This window comes from Medicago truncatula, chromosome 1 (assembly GCF_003473485.1).
Source record: "Medicago truncatula cultivar Jemalong A17 chromosome 1, MtrunA17r5.0-ANR, whole genome shotgun sequence".
Taxonomy (NCBI): domain Eukaryota; kingdom Viridiplantae; phylum Streptophyta; class Magnoliopsida; order Fabales; family Fabaceae; genus Medicago; species Medicago truncatula.
The window spans coordinates 52563165-52576026 of record NC_053042.1 but is presented as its reverse complement, the minus strand read 5'-3'; the positions used below and the strand labels follow the sequence as shown (position 1 = coordinate 52576026).

The window sequence follows — 12862 nt, the reverse complement described above, 5'->3', positions numbered from 1 at the left end:
GAAATCAAACCCTTAAAACCTCATGCTAAAGTGTAAAGAAGTGAAACTATCCGATCTGAACTGAATGTGCAAGGTTTGCAACCCACAAGTTGCAGATAACAGACATGTTAAGTTAATTTATAGGTATACACATAAAATAAGACCACAATAATCCTTGTTTCTTGCTCTCTTTTCTTTTTACTGAATCCCTTGTTTGTTAGATGGACAAATTCGCTTATTGAAACAAAAGTGAATTAAATTGCTTTGATAGGCAAAATAAAGGAAGCTAATTTGCTTAGACAAAGACCAATTGTTGCCAATTTCTTTGGAAATTATTAAGAATACCCCATCTCTGCAGATCAAAATCGGCTAGGATAATAAAGAATAAGATTGATAGTTCAAGGAGAAATCCGTCGAAAATAGATACCTAGACACTATTGTAATCTTAACTTTTCTTCCTACTGCATAACCATTGCAGAGCGAGCAGTGAAGATAATCATCATATAATACAACGCATCAATCAATTTCTTACGACAAAACCGCAACATACATTGGGAGGCTAATTTATTCTGAAATTAAATCCCAAACACGAACGCAACTATCTTCTCCCGAACTGACCACTCTTTCTGGCTCAATAAAAGTCAAGCCATACACTCCACCTAAATGAGCCCCTTTTATGGTTCTGCGGCTTGATGCTGGCTTTCCAATTTCGTATACAATAACACATGTATCAAGTGAACCAGTAGCTACCAGTTTGCTATTAGGTGACCAAGCAAGACAGTTTACACGTGCAGTGTGAAACAACATGTTATTAAGCACCACCTGAAAGAGAAAGGAAGATTTATTTAGCAACGACATTTTTCAGTAAGTTATGACAAAAACAAGTGTACATCATGATAATTGAAGCAATAATGTTACAATCATGAGAGTATAAGTCATGTATTTCTCATTTCACATAGGAAAATTTGGTATATATAGGACAAACAAAGCATTCAGGCACAAGACATATCAACTTCATGGAACAGTCATATCAGGCTCAAGTTACCTCTCTGGAAGCACAGTCCCACACAACAGCTTCACGATTTAGATCAGCTGATGCAAACATGGAAACATCTGGAGAATATTTGATTACACTGATTGCTCCTCGGTGCTTCTCAAGAACAATTTGTTCTGTAAGTGTATCTCCTGAGATAGAATAAATATGCAGCTTACCATCTTGCCCACCTACAATTGCTTCACTGCCATCAGGTGAAATAGTAGACGCTGTCACAACAAAGCCAAGGTTTACAGTGGTGACAATATTTGAACCGTTAAGTAAGACAACCCCGGATTCAATTCCAATAAGAGCAAGCTTGGGGGAATTAAGTGCAAGGCCCAAATCCTTTGGCTGGCTTCCAACATCAACATGCTCAGCAGGACCAAAATTATCCCCTTGCAGGGGAACTCTGTATACCTGCATTTAATACATTTAAATTTAAATACTATCAATTATAGAATCAAGAAATCAACAAGTTGCCTGCAATAATTCTATTCTAGAGCTAGCTTTTGAATATCTATTAACATGTCCTTAGTTTATGAATTGGTAATAATGATTGAAGACTTCATCCAAATCATGTTGCACCTACAGTAAATGCATTATTTAGCAACATTTTGTTTCACAGATAATCAAGAACAAAGTCTTCGTTAAAGATTGTTTCAACAGTTGCAAAAATCAGAGGCCTAGATTTAGATTTTACACTTTGATGCAAGTTCAACCTCTAATAATGGAATCAACATACTTGATTTTGCATGTTCTTTCAGGATAATACATGAACAAAACAAACTCCCTGGCTTCTACCAGATGTAGTTTAAACGCAATCAGAAATATTTGAATTTTTGTAAAAATAATTCAGCAATCAGAGTGACATTAGAGGTGTAGTTTCACTTTTATGTTTGATATGGGCATCGATGACAGAACAGCTGAATATAAAATGTATCTATTGGTTATTTTTTAAGCTTGACAATTGAAGAGCCCATATGATGATAATGATTAGTTATGACACATATATATCAGTTACCTTGTTGTCAAATCCAGAAGTAACAACTTCTTCTTCAGCAGCTGCTAACAATTTGATTAATCCAAATTGTTTACTGTCAAACTTACCACTATAGCCAATGCCTGGAATCCATCTAATGATCACTCCATCATAGCTGCTAGACAAAAGCATCTTTTCACTTTTGTTGAGCAGATTCAAAACAGTGATATTCTTCATGTGACCAGATAAGGACTTTGGGCTTTGATCTAGATCCTTAGCAGAGTATAAACTAATCGTGCCACCAAGGGAGACAGTAAGCAGATGATCATTCTGCCAAAGACAACCAACGAGCATGTCCTCCACCCCACCAGATTCAGGATGTGCCAATGTCTTATGTACTGTTCCACTACCATTCTCATCAATATCCCACACTTTTGCAGACTTGTCAGCAGAGACAGTAAGAACCTGTAATTTTTTTTACTTAATTTAAACTAGAATGTAAATAGCAGTACTGAACATCTAAAATAGCACAAATAAATTCATAACATGTTCCTCCTTACATATATGATATTTGTATGCATGCACATTCATTTTGTATGTGTATGTATATGTATGTGGTGATTAAGCTCTCAACAATGTTAAACCAGTACAGAATCGATTTCACATTGCAATCTTATATACAATTCTGGCCAAAAGAAAAAAGACGAAATTTTTATCAATGTCAACATAATAAAACAGTAACATTCAAACACAACCTGGAGTTCACCTGTTTACTGTCACGACTCCAACTAACTGCATATATGCTGCCCTTGTGACCGTCCTCTTCAGAAAACTCTCCAAGTTTACTCCCAGTCTTTCCATCATATATAATACCCTTCCTATCTGAGCTAACTGTAACGAATTTGCTCCCATCTGGAGAATATCTAACACAGTTGACAAAATTCGTATGGTCCCTGCAGATATAGAATGTCTTCTATGACAACCTGAATAAGGAAATAGAAACCTACTCAACCCAAAATACTTATTTCAAGCTAGAACTAGATACTATTCCAAGATGTAAAGAATTGATAATACTACGACTTATAAACTTATGATGAAGTTACCATGTTAAAACCCATTTCAATCTATTTGACCAAATAATGATTGCATTACTTTTCATTAAAAACTTACTTGTTTTAGTTGCTTAACCAATGCCTCCAGGACACTGGTTAGCATTCTCCATATTTTAATACCCTAGGAATAGACATACATTCATTTTTTGTCTATTCAATGTGTGGTTGGTTACATTCATAGAAAATGTTATTGATAATAGACTACCCCCTTAAAAAGAAGACAAGGTAAATAAAAAAAATGAAAAAAGGGATAAGCTCATTTATAATTTGAAAATTTTATCTATTGCTTAATTAGAGAGGCAGATATGCTACAACAGATAATAACACTTACCTGATGGACATATTGAACTTGAACGGCGGACCTTCATAAAAGTTTGCTAAAAAATCTTCTCCACACGAGACAATGCGGAATGGCCTTGTTGGTTTGAATGCACAACTTAGAACCCGCCGTGAATGGCCATCAAAATCACCAACAGTGGAACCTGAATCCCACCTTCAAATGCAAAATGTTTTAAACATTAAAAAAGGGATCAGGTGGTAAAAAAAGAGAGAGGATGGAAGCACATTCACCCATGCATGCAATTAGTCAATTCTTCCAAGTAAAGAGGAATTAATCTGACAATATGGTAATTTAAATTCAAGCCTTACTGCAAAAAATATATTTAAAATACTCAAACAAGTTAGGAAATCAAATGGTTACATTACATCCATCTAAATCATACAGGGTAGACGGAGACATGATAGCTGATGTGTTTAGCTCTGCTAAGTGGTGGAAACCTTAGATGCCATAGAGTAGTTGAAATTTAAAAATGTAATTAACCAGCATCCATAGAATTACAAGTTTTTTTATCAAAAGAATTTCCATACAATTTCCTTGGTCACATGAGCAATACAATATTATTTAGGATAGCTCAACTCTGCACAGAACCTTACCACATGTAACAAGTTCTTATTTATTTCTCAAACAACACATAGTCAAGCTTACTTAATTCATCCCTATATATTAAGATTGAATTCTTATTTTTAAATATAATGAAGTCACATCTTCCTCACTACTCAAGAGAAATAATGTGATATCAACTAATCAATTCAAGTTTTTATATTTGTACATTAACATTTCCCTTATTATTATATTAGTAAAAGGAGATTCGGAAGCTTGTGGCCAAGACTATCAAAAATCTGATCCACTCCACCAGTGATTGTGACTGGATCATCAAACATTCAAACTACACGTGAGATACATAGATATAAATTTGATATTGCATGAAATTAAAAACAAACAAAATCGACACGGACAACGTGGATATTAACACATGAACGTTGATAATAATTTGAGAAAAGAATTAGTTTCAATATAATCACATAAGTGAGTGTCGTGTGGTGGATGTTAGACAAACACATTCGATCAGTTGTAACTCAAAAGTCATAACATAAATAATGAGGTATGAAAAGGATAAATATGATTACATAAAAGCGCGGACAAACGATTTTCCCTTTCCATCTCCACAAGCAACAATCCTCTGGCAATCTGCAGACCACTGAAGATCATCGATCCGACCAGATAGAACACGAAATTCGTTCTTGAGAACATAATCATTATGAGTTCCCCAAATGCGAATGGTACCGGAAACATCAGCGGACGCGATCCATTCGCCGTTGGGGGAGTAACGTGCGACGGTGACAGGATAAGAATGTTCGCCGTAAACAGAGACCTGTAAGGGATTATCAAGATTGCGAATGATGACGGATCGTGCAGTGCAATAGAGAATGTTGTTGGTTTTGGGATCGCCGGAGATGAGAATGCCGCGGCCGCGTTCGGTGGAAGGTGCGCAAGCGTAGGTTTCAGAGAGAGTTGCCATTGTTGGAATTGAGGGTATTGTGCGTGTAGTGTGAAGTTGTTATGCTATTGCTATGGTTTCTTTCTTCATATTGTTTTGTGGTTGTAGAGAGAGTAATTGCGGGAATGAAGGAAAACGTTTTGAACAAGTTGGCGGTTTAAAACTCATTGTTTGCAATTTTTAGAGGATTGAATACCATTATGCTTTATCGTGATTTGTTGGTTTAAAACTCATTGTATTTTTGTTTTTAGAAGGAAAAAACCCAATATATAATATATATTGAGTTAAAAACTCGATAGTATATAATATATTTGTTGGTTTAAAACTTATTGTATTTAGCACCCAATATATAATATATTCTACTTTGCCGTTAATTTTTTGTTTTTGCATTATAAACTTTTTTAATACTATGTAGTATCTTCGTCCTCTTCTATAGATACTCAAAATAGTCATATTAAAATGGAGTATTTGTTACAGACAAAATTGAAATAAAATAAATTAAAGTGCATTAAGTGATATTTATTATATTTGACTCAAATCTTGATAATCAATTTGAAGCAATATAAAATTAATTTTCAAATTAATTGAGGTTTGAATTTGTTTGTTTAGTTTGACCAATTTAATTGATTTAAATTGAATATTTAAAGTATTAATTAATTTGGTTTCTATATTGCGAGTGATCCAATTGTGGCCACGAGCATTGCACAAGGTACTGGAATCTTTACCATGACATATTACATTACTCCAAATATTGACCAATATTCGTCCTACAAATACCCTTCCTATTTCCCACTCAACATTTCCAACCCACATTTTGCTACCAATGCAATCTCCGAATCAGAATCGTTGAATACATATCGAACGGCTCACATATTAAGTTTATGCTTAAACTATAATTCAATTATCCTATTGTTTTGAGTTCTCACTGCAACATTCTCCTTTTTCTCCCTTTATAATACTCTATCTCAAATCCACCTTACAACAAGGTAGCGATGGAGAAAACAGTGCTCTTGAAGCTACTCACAATTTTAGCTCATTTACTATGTTTTGTTTCCTTATCATCATCATCAGCAGCAGCTACAGTCAAACTCATAAATGCATCCAAGCTGAAGATGTTTGTTGATGACCTTCCCAATATGCCCAAAGTCTATGGCTACAAGGTTGTAGATGGCGTTCCCAAATCAAAGTCTCTCAAGATTGGCATGTTCAAGAAGAAATGGGTATGTTGCTGTTTTTTTTTTTTGTTTAAATTCCTCATTGCATGCGAATCTCCGCTTTTTGTGTTGTCTTTATTATACCATGCCAAATTCATTCTTTACTTGTTTCGATAGGACTATACCACAGTTCATGAATTTCAGGATCTAGATAACTCTCTTTCTTATCTTAAAGTTGTGTGTGATAAAGTATCTCTAGATTATTTTTCTGTGGGTTTACATGGTTCACATGATTAATACAAAGTTTCTGATACCTGGGTTTTTTTGATCTAGATAACTTTCTTTCTTATTGGTAATACAAAGTTTGTATTTATTAAAATTGTTTAAAATAAGTTCCCTCAAAAAAATAGTTAATGGACTTAAATACCATATTAATTTTTTACATTGAATTCAATTCATCATTATGAAAACTTAATTATACGTACTTAGGATTAATTACAAACGAATAGAAGACAAATGAGCAACGAACTCCACCGTTAAACTCTTTTATTCTCGTAAAACACACATTCCATAAAATTTTACCACCCAACAAAAGAGATATATCCAATTCTTTGGGGTAAATTTAGATATATCCATTTTTTTTTTTTACTTTTTCTCAATGCTCTACAATTCCTTTTCCATCAAATGCTACAAATTTACAGTACCTTCTTTTAAGCAGAATTCCTTTAACACTTGCATATGCATGTGACCCTGGTCTTAGCTACCCAAATGCCAGTTTGTAAAGGGTGCACGCCAGATGCATAATCAACTATAACGTTTTTTTATAGACAAACGATTACTAGTTGTCACTAAATTTTTAGAGGACATGGTGAAAATGTTAGCCATAGGTACCAAACCTCTAGGCTACACATTTTTGGACAACTATAACGGTTGTTCCAAACTGTAATTTCCTCAAACTCATGTCCCAAGTTCCGTACTTTCTTCAAAAGAAGTGATGTTGCAAATAATGATCATACTAATATTTTTATAAAATACCTATGGTATTGATCACAATATTGTTCTATATAATTCATTCACCAACTAGTGGACCACAAGCTCTAAAAAGATCTTAGCTTATTGATAATTATGAAGCAAAGAATTAGTTCCCCCAACCTTTTTAGTGTCATCCACTCAGGTCTTGACACTTACTGATAGTGATCACTCACTCATTCTCCACTTTGGAGCATTGTTTAATTTTAATTCTACTCACATTGTTGTCAATTGTACTATATTAATTTCAACATTATTTAATAATAGTCAGTCATTCAATTAAGAAATTTGTACCCCAACTTGTTTTCTATAATGCAGAAATTCCACAGAGATCTTCCACCAACAACCGTTTACGCTTACGGATTAAACAAACACAAAGCAACAATTCCTGGTCCAACAATCGAAGCCCTCAACGGAATCTCCACAGACGTGACGTGGCAAAATCACCTCCCTCCAAATCACATACTCCCATGGGACCCAACTATCCCCACTTCATTGACCAAAACAACCAATGGTATTCCCACTGTAGTTCATCTCCACGGTGGAATTCATGAACCCGAAAGCGATGGTAACCCAAACTCATTTTTCACCGCTGGATTCAAAATCAAGGGACCCACTTGGACAAAAAAGTCATATCACTATCCAAATAATCAACACCCTGGAAATTTATGGTACCATGACCATGCTATGGGTTTGACCAGAGTCAACCTTCTAGCTGGCTTAATTGGGACCTACATCATTCGTGACCCTTCGATCGAATCAACACTAAAATTACCACACGGTAACGAATTCGATTTACCGTTGATGTTATTCGATCGTAGCTTTAAAACGGACGGTTCGATTTTCATGAACTCAACTGGTAACAACCCTACGATTCATCCACAGTGGCAACCGGAATATTTTGGTGACGCAATCATTGTAAACGGTAAAGCTTGGCCACGTTTAACTGTACGACGTCGTAAGTATAGATTTCGTATCATCAATGCAAGTAACGCTAGATTTTTCAGGCTCTTTTTCAGTAATGGTTTAAGATTTGTACACGTGGCATCTGATTCTGCTTATATCGGGAAGCCAGTTACGAGTAATGAAACTCTTGTGGGGCCATCTGAGATCACAGATGTTATTGTTGATTTTTCTGAATCTAAGAGTAACGTTGCTATTCTACGTAATGATGCAGCTTATCCTTACCCAACCGGTGATCCAGTTGATGAAACTAGTGGTAAGGTTATGAAATTTGTAATTTTACCGGATAAAGAAGTTGACACGTCAAGGATACCGGAAAAGCTTGTGGAATATCCGGTTGTTGATTTATCAAGTGTGACGGAAACACGGTATATTGCTATGTATGAGTACACGAGTGATATTGATGAACCGATTCACTTGTATTTCAACGCGAAACCTTACGAAGCACAGGTTACAGAAATTGCGAAAGTGGGGTCCAGTGAGGTGTGGTATGTGATTAATTTGACTGATGATAATCACCCACTTCATATTCATTTGGGTTTGTTTAAGGTTTTGGATCAGACCGAGCTAGTGAAATCTGATGAATTTAAGGATTGTATGACGAAAAATAATGATGCTGTGAAGTGCCACGTGGATGAGCATGCACGTGGGAAGAAAGTTAAGGTGCCTGATTATGAGAAAGGGTGGAAGAATGTGTTTAAGATGAGACCTGGGTTTGTTACAAAGATTGTTGTTAGGTTTGCTTACATACATACCAATGCAACGTATGGGTTTGATGCAACTAAGGAGTCTGGTTACGTGTATCATTGTCATGTAAGTGCTTATAATATATTTTTTTTGTAACAATTATTAAAAATATACATGTATTGATACTCATTTTGATGTAGATATTGGACCATGAAGACAATGCTATGATGAGACCCTTGAAGATGATCAAGTGAAGCTTCTCCAATGATAATATAGGTGCATATTTCATTATATGTTTATATATACTAGCCAAAACATGCATTTATACGTATGTATATATAGCTACATTTGTTTCTTATGCTTTATCTATAATTTAATGAATTTCAGCTGACAGATTGAACTTGTATTGTAGGAAAATGGCATACATGATGTACTTTCTTGTAAACACTCGGAAGCAAAGCTACACAGTTCATACACCATTCACATAAAAAAATAATTAAATACATGCATACACAGGAAAATGTATCATAATTTGTCTAAAATCGTGGACTTCCTTAATTCAATAAAATAGTAAAATAATTGCATTTGCTTTTGGTCGAATTTGGGTTCTTGTAATATAGTGGAAACAAAATTATGCTATATTTTTGCTTGGGAAAAACAGAATGTGATCGTTCATTATTTTTAGAAAATAAAAATAAAAATATCTATGCTATATATTTGGTTGGGAAAAACAGAATTTGATACGTACGTGTGTTGTTTCTCCTCCTAAATCGAGCCAAAAACGCACCTTCCCCCTATTTCTAGCGCATGTTGTTGACAAATTTCTATTTCAACGCTATTTCCGTTTCTTTTCTCTCTTATATAAGAACAACCTCATTCACATTCTTTTTCATCAATTCACTTCCCAATTCTATAATCATCGTCATCATGGCACTCTTTCAAAAACCACATCTCTCTCTTGTCCTCGTGCTTTCTCTTTCGTTTTTGTCTCTTGCTCTTGCCGTAGACATGTCCATCATCGACTACGATGCAAAACTCGATGCTGCAAAGAACGAAAACCACCTCATGAAGTTGTATGAATCGTGGTTGATGAAGCATGGTAAGGTTTATAATGCATTAGGTGAGAAAGTACGTCGATTTGAAATCTTTAAGGACAACCTTAGGTATATTGAAAACCATAACAATTTTGAAAACCACTCCTTCAAGTTGGGTCTCACAAAGTTTGCTGATCTTACCAATGAAGAATATCGTTCCATGTTTTTGGGTACACGACCTCGGAAATCCAAAGGGTTGTTGTCTGCTTCCAAGAGTGATCGTTATGCTATTCGTGATAACGATGAATTGCCAGAGCACGTTGATTGGAGGGAGAAAGGTGCTGTCAATCCCGTCAAAGATCAAGGCCAATGTGGTGAGTTTTTTCTCTTTCTTTTTTCTATAATTTGATGAATTGAATTTAGTGAATTAAATTGATTATAGCTTAACAAGAATCCTAAACTTTTGCCTTCACAATTGATTATTTATTTTAGTTTGTTCTGCAATTTATATTTCAATTCACTTTTAAATATTCAACAGACTTACACCATAGAACCAAACATATACTTGTTCCTTTTGAATTTATTTGTGAAAGTTATGAAACATGTGAGTATTGAATTGACTTTGTGATTTGTGAAGGGAGTTGTTGGGCATTCTCAACGGTTGCAGCTGTGGAAGGGATCAATCAAATTGTAACCGGTGATCTCATATCTCTATCAGAACAAGAGTTGGTGGATTGTGATAGAGGTTATAACATGGGGTGCAATGGAGGTCTCATGGACTATGCTTTTGAGTTTATAATGAAAAATGGAGGCATCGATACAGAAGAGGATTACCCTTATCATGCTCGTGATAATACATGTGATGCATTCAGGGTATATAAAATAATTTTACACTTGCTTGTTCCATTTTCTATATGTGTGTGTGTGTGAGTGTGTGTGTGTGTGTGTGTATATATATATATATGTCAATCTGTGTGTGTGTGTTACCTTAAGAATGTATTGGTTTAGCTAACTATGTGATTTCTGGTGTTTTAGAAAAATGCTCGGGTAGTCTCTATTGATGGATATGAAGATGTTCCTCAGAATGATGAGAAATCTTTGAAGAAGGCGGTTGCACATCAACCTGTTAGCGTTGCCATTGAAGCTGGTGGCAGGGCATTTCAACTTTACCAATCGGTATTATATTTATCTCTTTCTTAATTACTTTTTTATGATGACAATTGTGTAACATTAAGTGATTAATTGTTCAAATGTGTTGATGGTGTCGACTTACTTAAATGAATGCTGTCTCAAATTTTGATTTTTGTCGATCCAGGGTGTTTTTACTGGCATTTGTGGAACAGAACTTGATCACGGTGTTGCAGTGGTTGGATATGGAACAGAGAACGGGATCGATTACTGGTTAGTGAGGAACTCATGGGGTTCATCATGGGGTGAAAATGGCTACATTAAGATGGAGAGAAATTTGTTAACAAAAGAAACTGGCAAGTGTGGAATTGCAATGGAGGCATCATATCCTATCAAGAAGGGTCAGAACCCACCAAATCCTGGTCCTTCACCTCCATCACCTGTTCAGCCTTCAACTGTATGTGATGAATACTACTCTTGCTCAGCTGGAACCACATGTTGTTGCCTTTTTGAGTATGGAAACTTCTGCTTTGCTTGGGGATGCTGCCCTATTGAGTCTGCAACTTGCTGCGATGACGGTTCCAGCTGTTGCCCTCATGACTACCCGGTCTGCGATGTTGAAGCTGGAACTTGCCGATTGGTAATTATCTTATTTCTTCCTTAAGTCTATTTCTATTACAGATAAGAACCATCAAACATGTGTTGCAATTTTGTGTTGCAACATTGGTTATTGCTTCTGGTTGCTATAAACCACAAATAATAACCATTCTCTTGTTCTGTGACTTGATGTTTCTTTAGTTTGAACTTGATTTCATTTCCTTTGTGTGTGCAACAGAGTAAAGATAATCCTTTTGGAGTTAAAGCTTTGAAAAGGACACCTGCAATAAGTACTGGGAATTGGACTGCACGAAAAGCCGCAATAAAACGCGCAATAAAAGGCAACTAAATGTGACAGAAGAGAGTGGAATACTCATGGCTGGCTTAAGCACAACAAGTCAAAAACAGTCTATTATGTAAATATAACATATTTATTTTTCATTCATTTTTAAATTCTTGATTCTCTCTGTTTTTTAATATCAATTTACAATTTAAGAATATGTGTTGCGTGCCTTTGTTTTTTATATATTCTGATGAAATTTGCATACCACTTGTGTTGTATTTGTTAACAAAGAACTCTTTGGAAACAATATTTTTTATTCATTTTTTTTTTCTTCTTTCTTTTCATTATAGTTGTGTAGAATTTGAAAATGGAATAATGATTTATAGGATAAAAAATATATAAGCTAAATTAAGATGGTATTGACACACCCTACACATTGAGAGTTGAGACCTCCATATTCAATCCTTCATCTGGTTCAATCCACCTTCATTCCAAGTCTAGCTAAAAAACCTTTAATAAAGAAAGTGGATGTTATACACTTAAAGGCTATTAACTTCAGCATAGAATTGATCACAATCAAATTAACAAATAAATAGGAGTATAAAATTGGCAACATGCTGTTTTATTTTTTACCTCAACTGTATTAATGTGATCATTTAAGATGGTTTTCATGCTCAAAGATAAGTAACTAGTAATCACCTGCAATATTTGGATAAATAAAACTATTATTTCAAAGACGCTTTGTTGAGCATCACAAATGTAGGCCGCATGACCAGAAGAAATTATATAATAGAAATCATTGGAAATAAAATTTGGTGAGGAATTTAAAAGAAAATGGTAAGGAATGATATGAAAGCAAGTGATACCTACTATTACTAATACTTCATAGAAATATATCATGCTAAGGAAGAGGGAGGCTTCATCCTGCAAACATGAGAAAGAAGACCAATTTTAATATGATGTAAAATAAGAACTAGGAAGTACTAATAAGCAATTTCTTATGCTTGTGTTTCTTCTTGCTTTGAGATATTGAATATAAGCTG

General features: G+C 34.9%; 3 protein-coding genes across 3 annotated transcripts; 2 read left to right on the top strand and 1 right to left on the bottom strand.

Annotated features, from left to right (window-relative positions):
* Positions 1–332: 332 nt before the first annotated feature.
* On the bottom strand, positions 333–5068 carry LOC25485435 (actin-interacting protein 1-2). Its single transcript, XM_013614638.3, has 6 exons — positions 4574–5068; positions 3438–3599; positions 2761–2947; positions 2037–2459; positions 1025–1432; positions 333–801 (listed from the first exon to the last, which is right to left on the bottom strand). Exons 1-6 carry the CDS (start codon positions 4963–4965, stop codon positions 544–546), a joined length of 1830 nt encoding a protein of 609 aa, XP_013470092.1. The 5' UTR covers positions 4966–5068; the 3' UTR covers positions 333–543.
* Positions 5069–5717: 649 nt separating this feature from the next.
* LOC25485434 (multicopper oxidase LPR2) lies at positions 5718–9377 on the top strand. The gene is made up of 4 exons (XM_013614637.3): positions 5718–6164; positions 7446–8903; positions 8978–9053; positions 9190–9377. The coding sequence occupies exons 1-3, from the start codon at positions 5937–5939 to the stop codon at positions 9029–9031; spliced, it is 1740 nt and encodes a 579-aa protein (XP_013470091.1). The 5' UTR covers positions 5718–5936; the 3' UTR covers positions 9032–9053; positions 9190–9377.
* Positions 9378–9545: 168 nt separating this feature from the next.
* Positions 9546–12083, top strand: LOC25485433 (low-temperature-induced cysteine proteinase). The gene is made up of 5 exons (XM_013614636.3): positions 9546–10185; positions 10449–10684; positions 10847–10987; positions 11127–11579; positions 11775–12083. Exons 1-5 carry the CDS (start codon positions 9585–9587, stop codon positions 11883–11885), a joined length of 1542 nt encoding a protein of 513 aa, XP_013470090.2. The 5' UTR covers positions 9546–9584; the 3' UTR covers positions 11886–12083.
* The last annotated feature ends 779 nt before the right edge of the window (positions 12084–12862 follow it).

Coding starts and splice junctions, on each gene's coding strand:
- LOC25485433 (XM_013614636.3), top strand. CDS start 9,585: ATGTTGTTGACAAATTTCTATTTCAACGCTATTTCCGTTTCTTTTCTC. Junction 10,685..10,846: donor ATACATGTGATGCATTCAGG/GTATATAAAATA, acceptor CTGGTGTTTTAG/AAAAATGCTCGGGTAGTCTC. Junction 10,988..11,126: donor CATTTCAACTTTACCAATCG/GTATTATATTTA, acceptor TTGTCGATCCAG/GGTGTTTTTACTGGCATTTG.
- LOC25485434 (XM_013614637.3), top strand. CDS start 5,937: ATGGAGAAAACAGTGCTCTTGAAGCTACTCACAATTTTAGCTCATTTA. Junction 6,165..7,445: donor GCATGTTCAAGAAGAAATGG/GTATGTTGCTGT, acceptor TCTATAATGCAG/AAATTCCACAGAGATCTTCC. Junction 8,904..8,977: donor GTTACGTGTATCATTGTCAT/GTAAGTGCTTAT, acceptor ATTTTGATGTAG/ATATTGGACCATGAAGACAA.
- LOC25485435 (XM_013614638.3), bottom strand. CDS start 4,965: ATGGCAACTCTCTCTGAAACCTACGCTTGCGCACCTTCCACCGAACGC. Junction 3,600..4,573: donor TCGTTTGTCCGCGCTTTTAT/GTAATCATATTT, acceptor TTGCATTTGAAG/GTGGGATTCAGGTTCCACTG. Junction 1,433..2,036: donor CTTCTGGATTTGACAACAAG/GTAACTGATATA, acceptor TATTAAATGCAG/GTATACAGAGTTCCCCTGCA.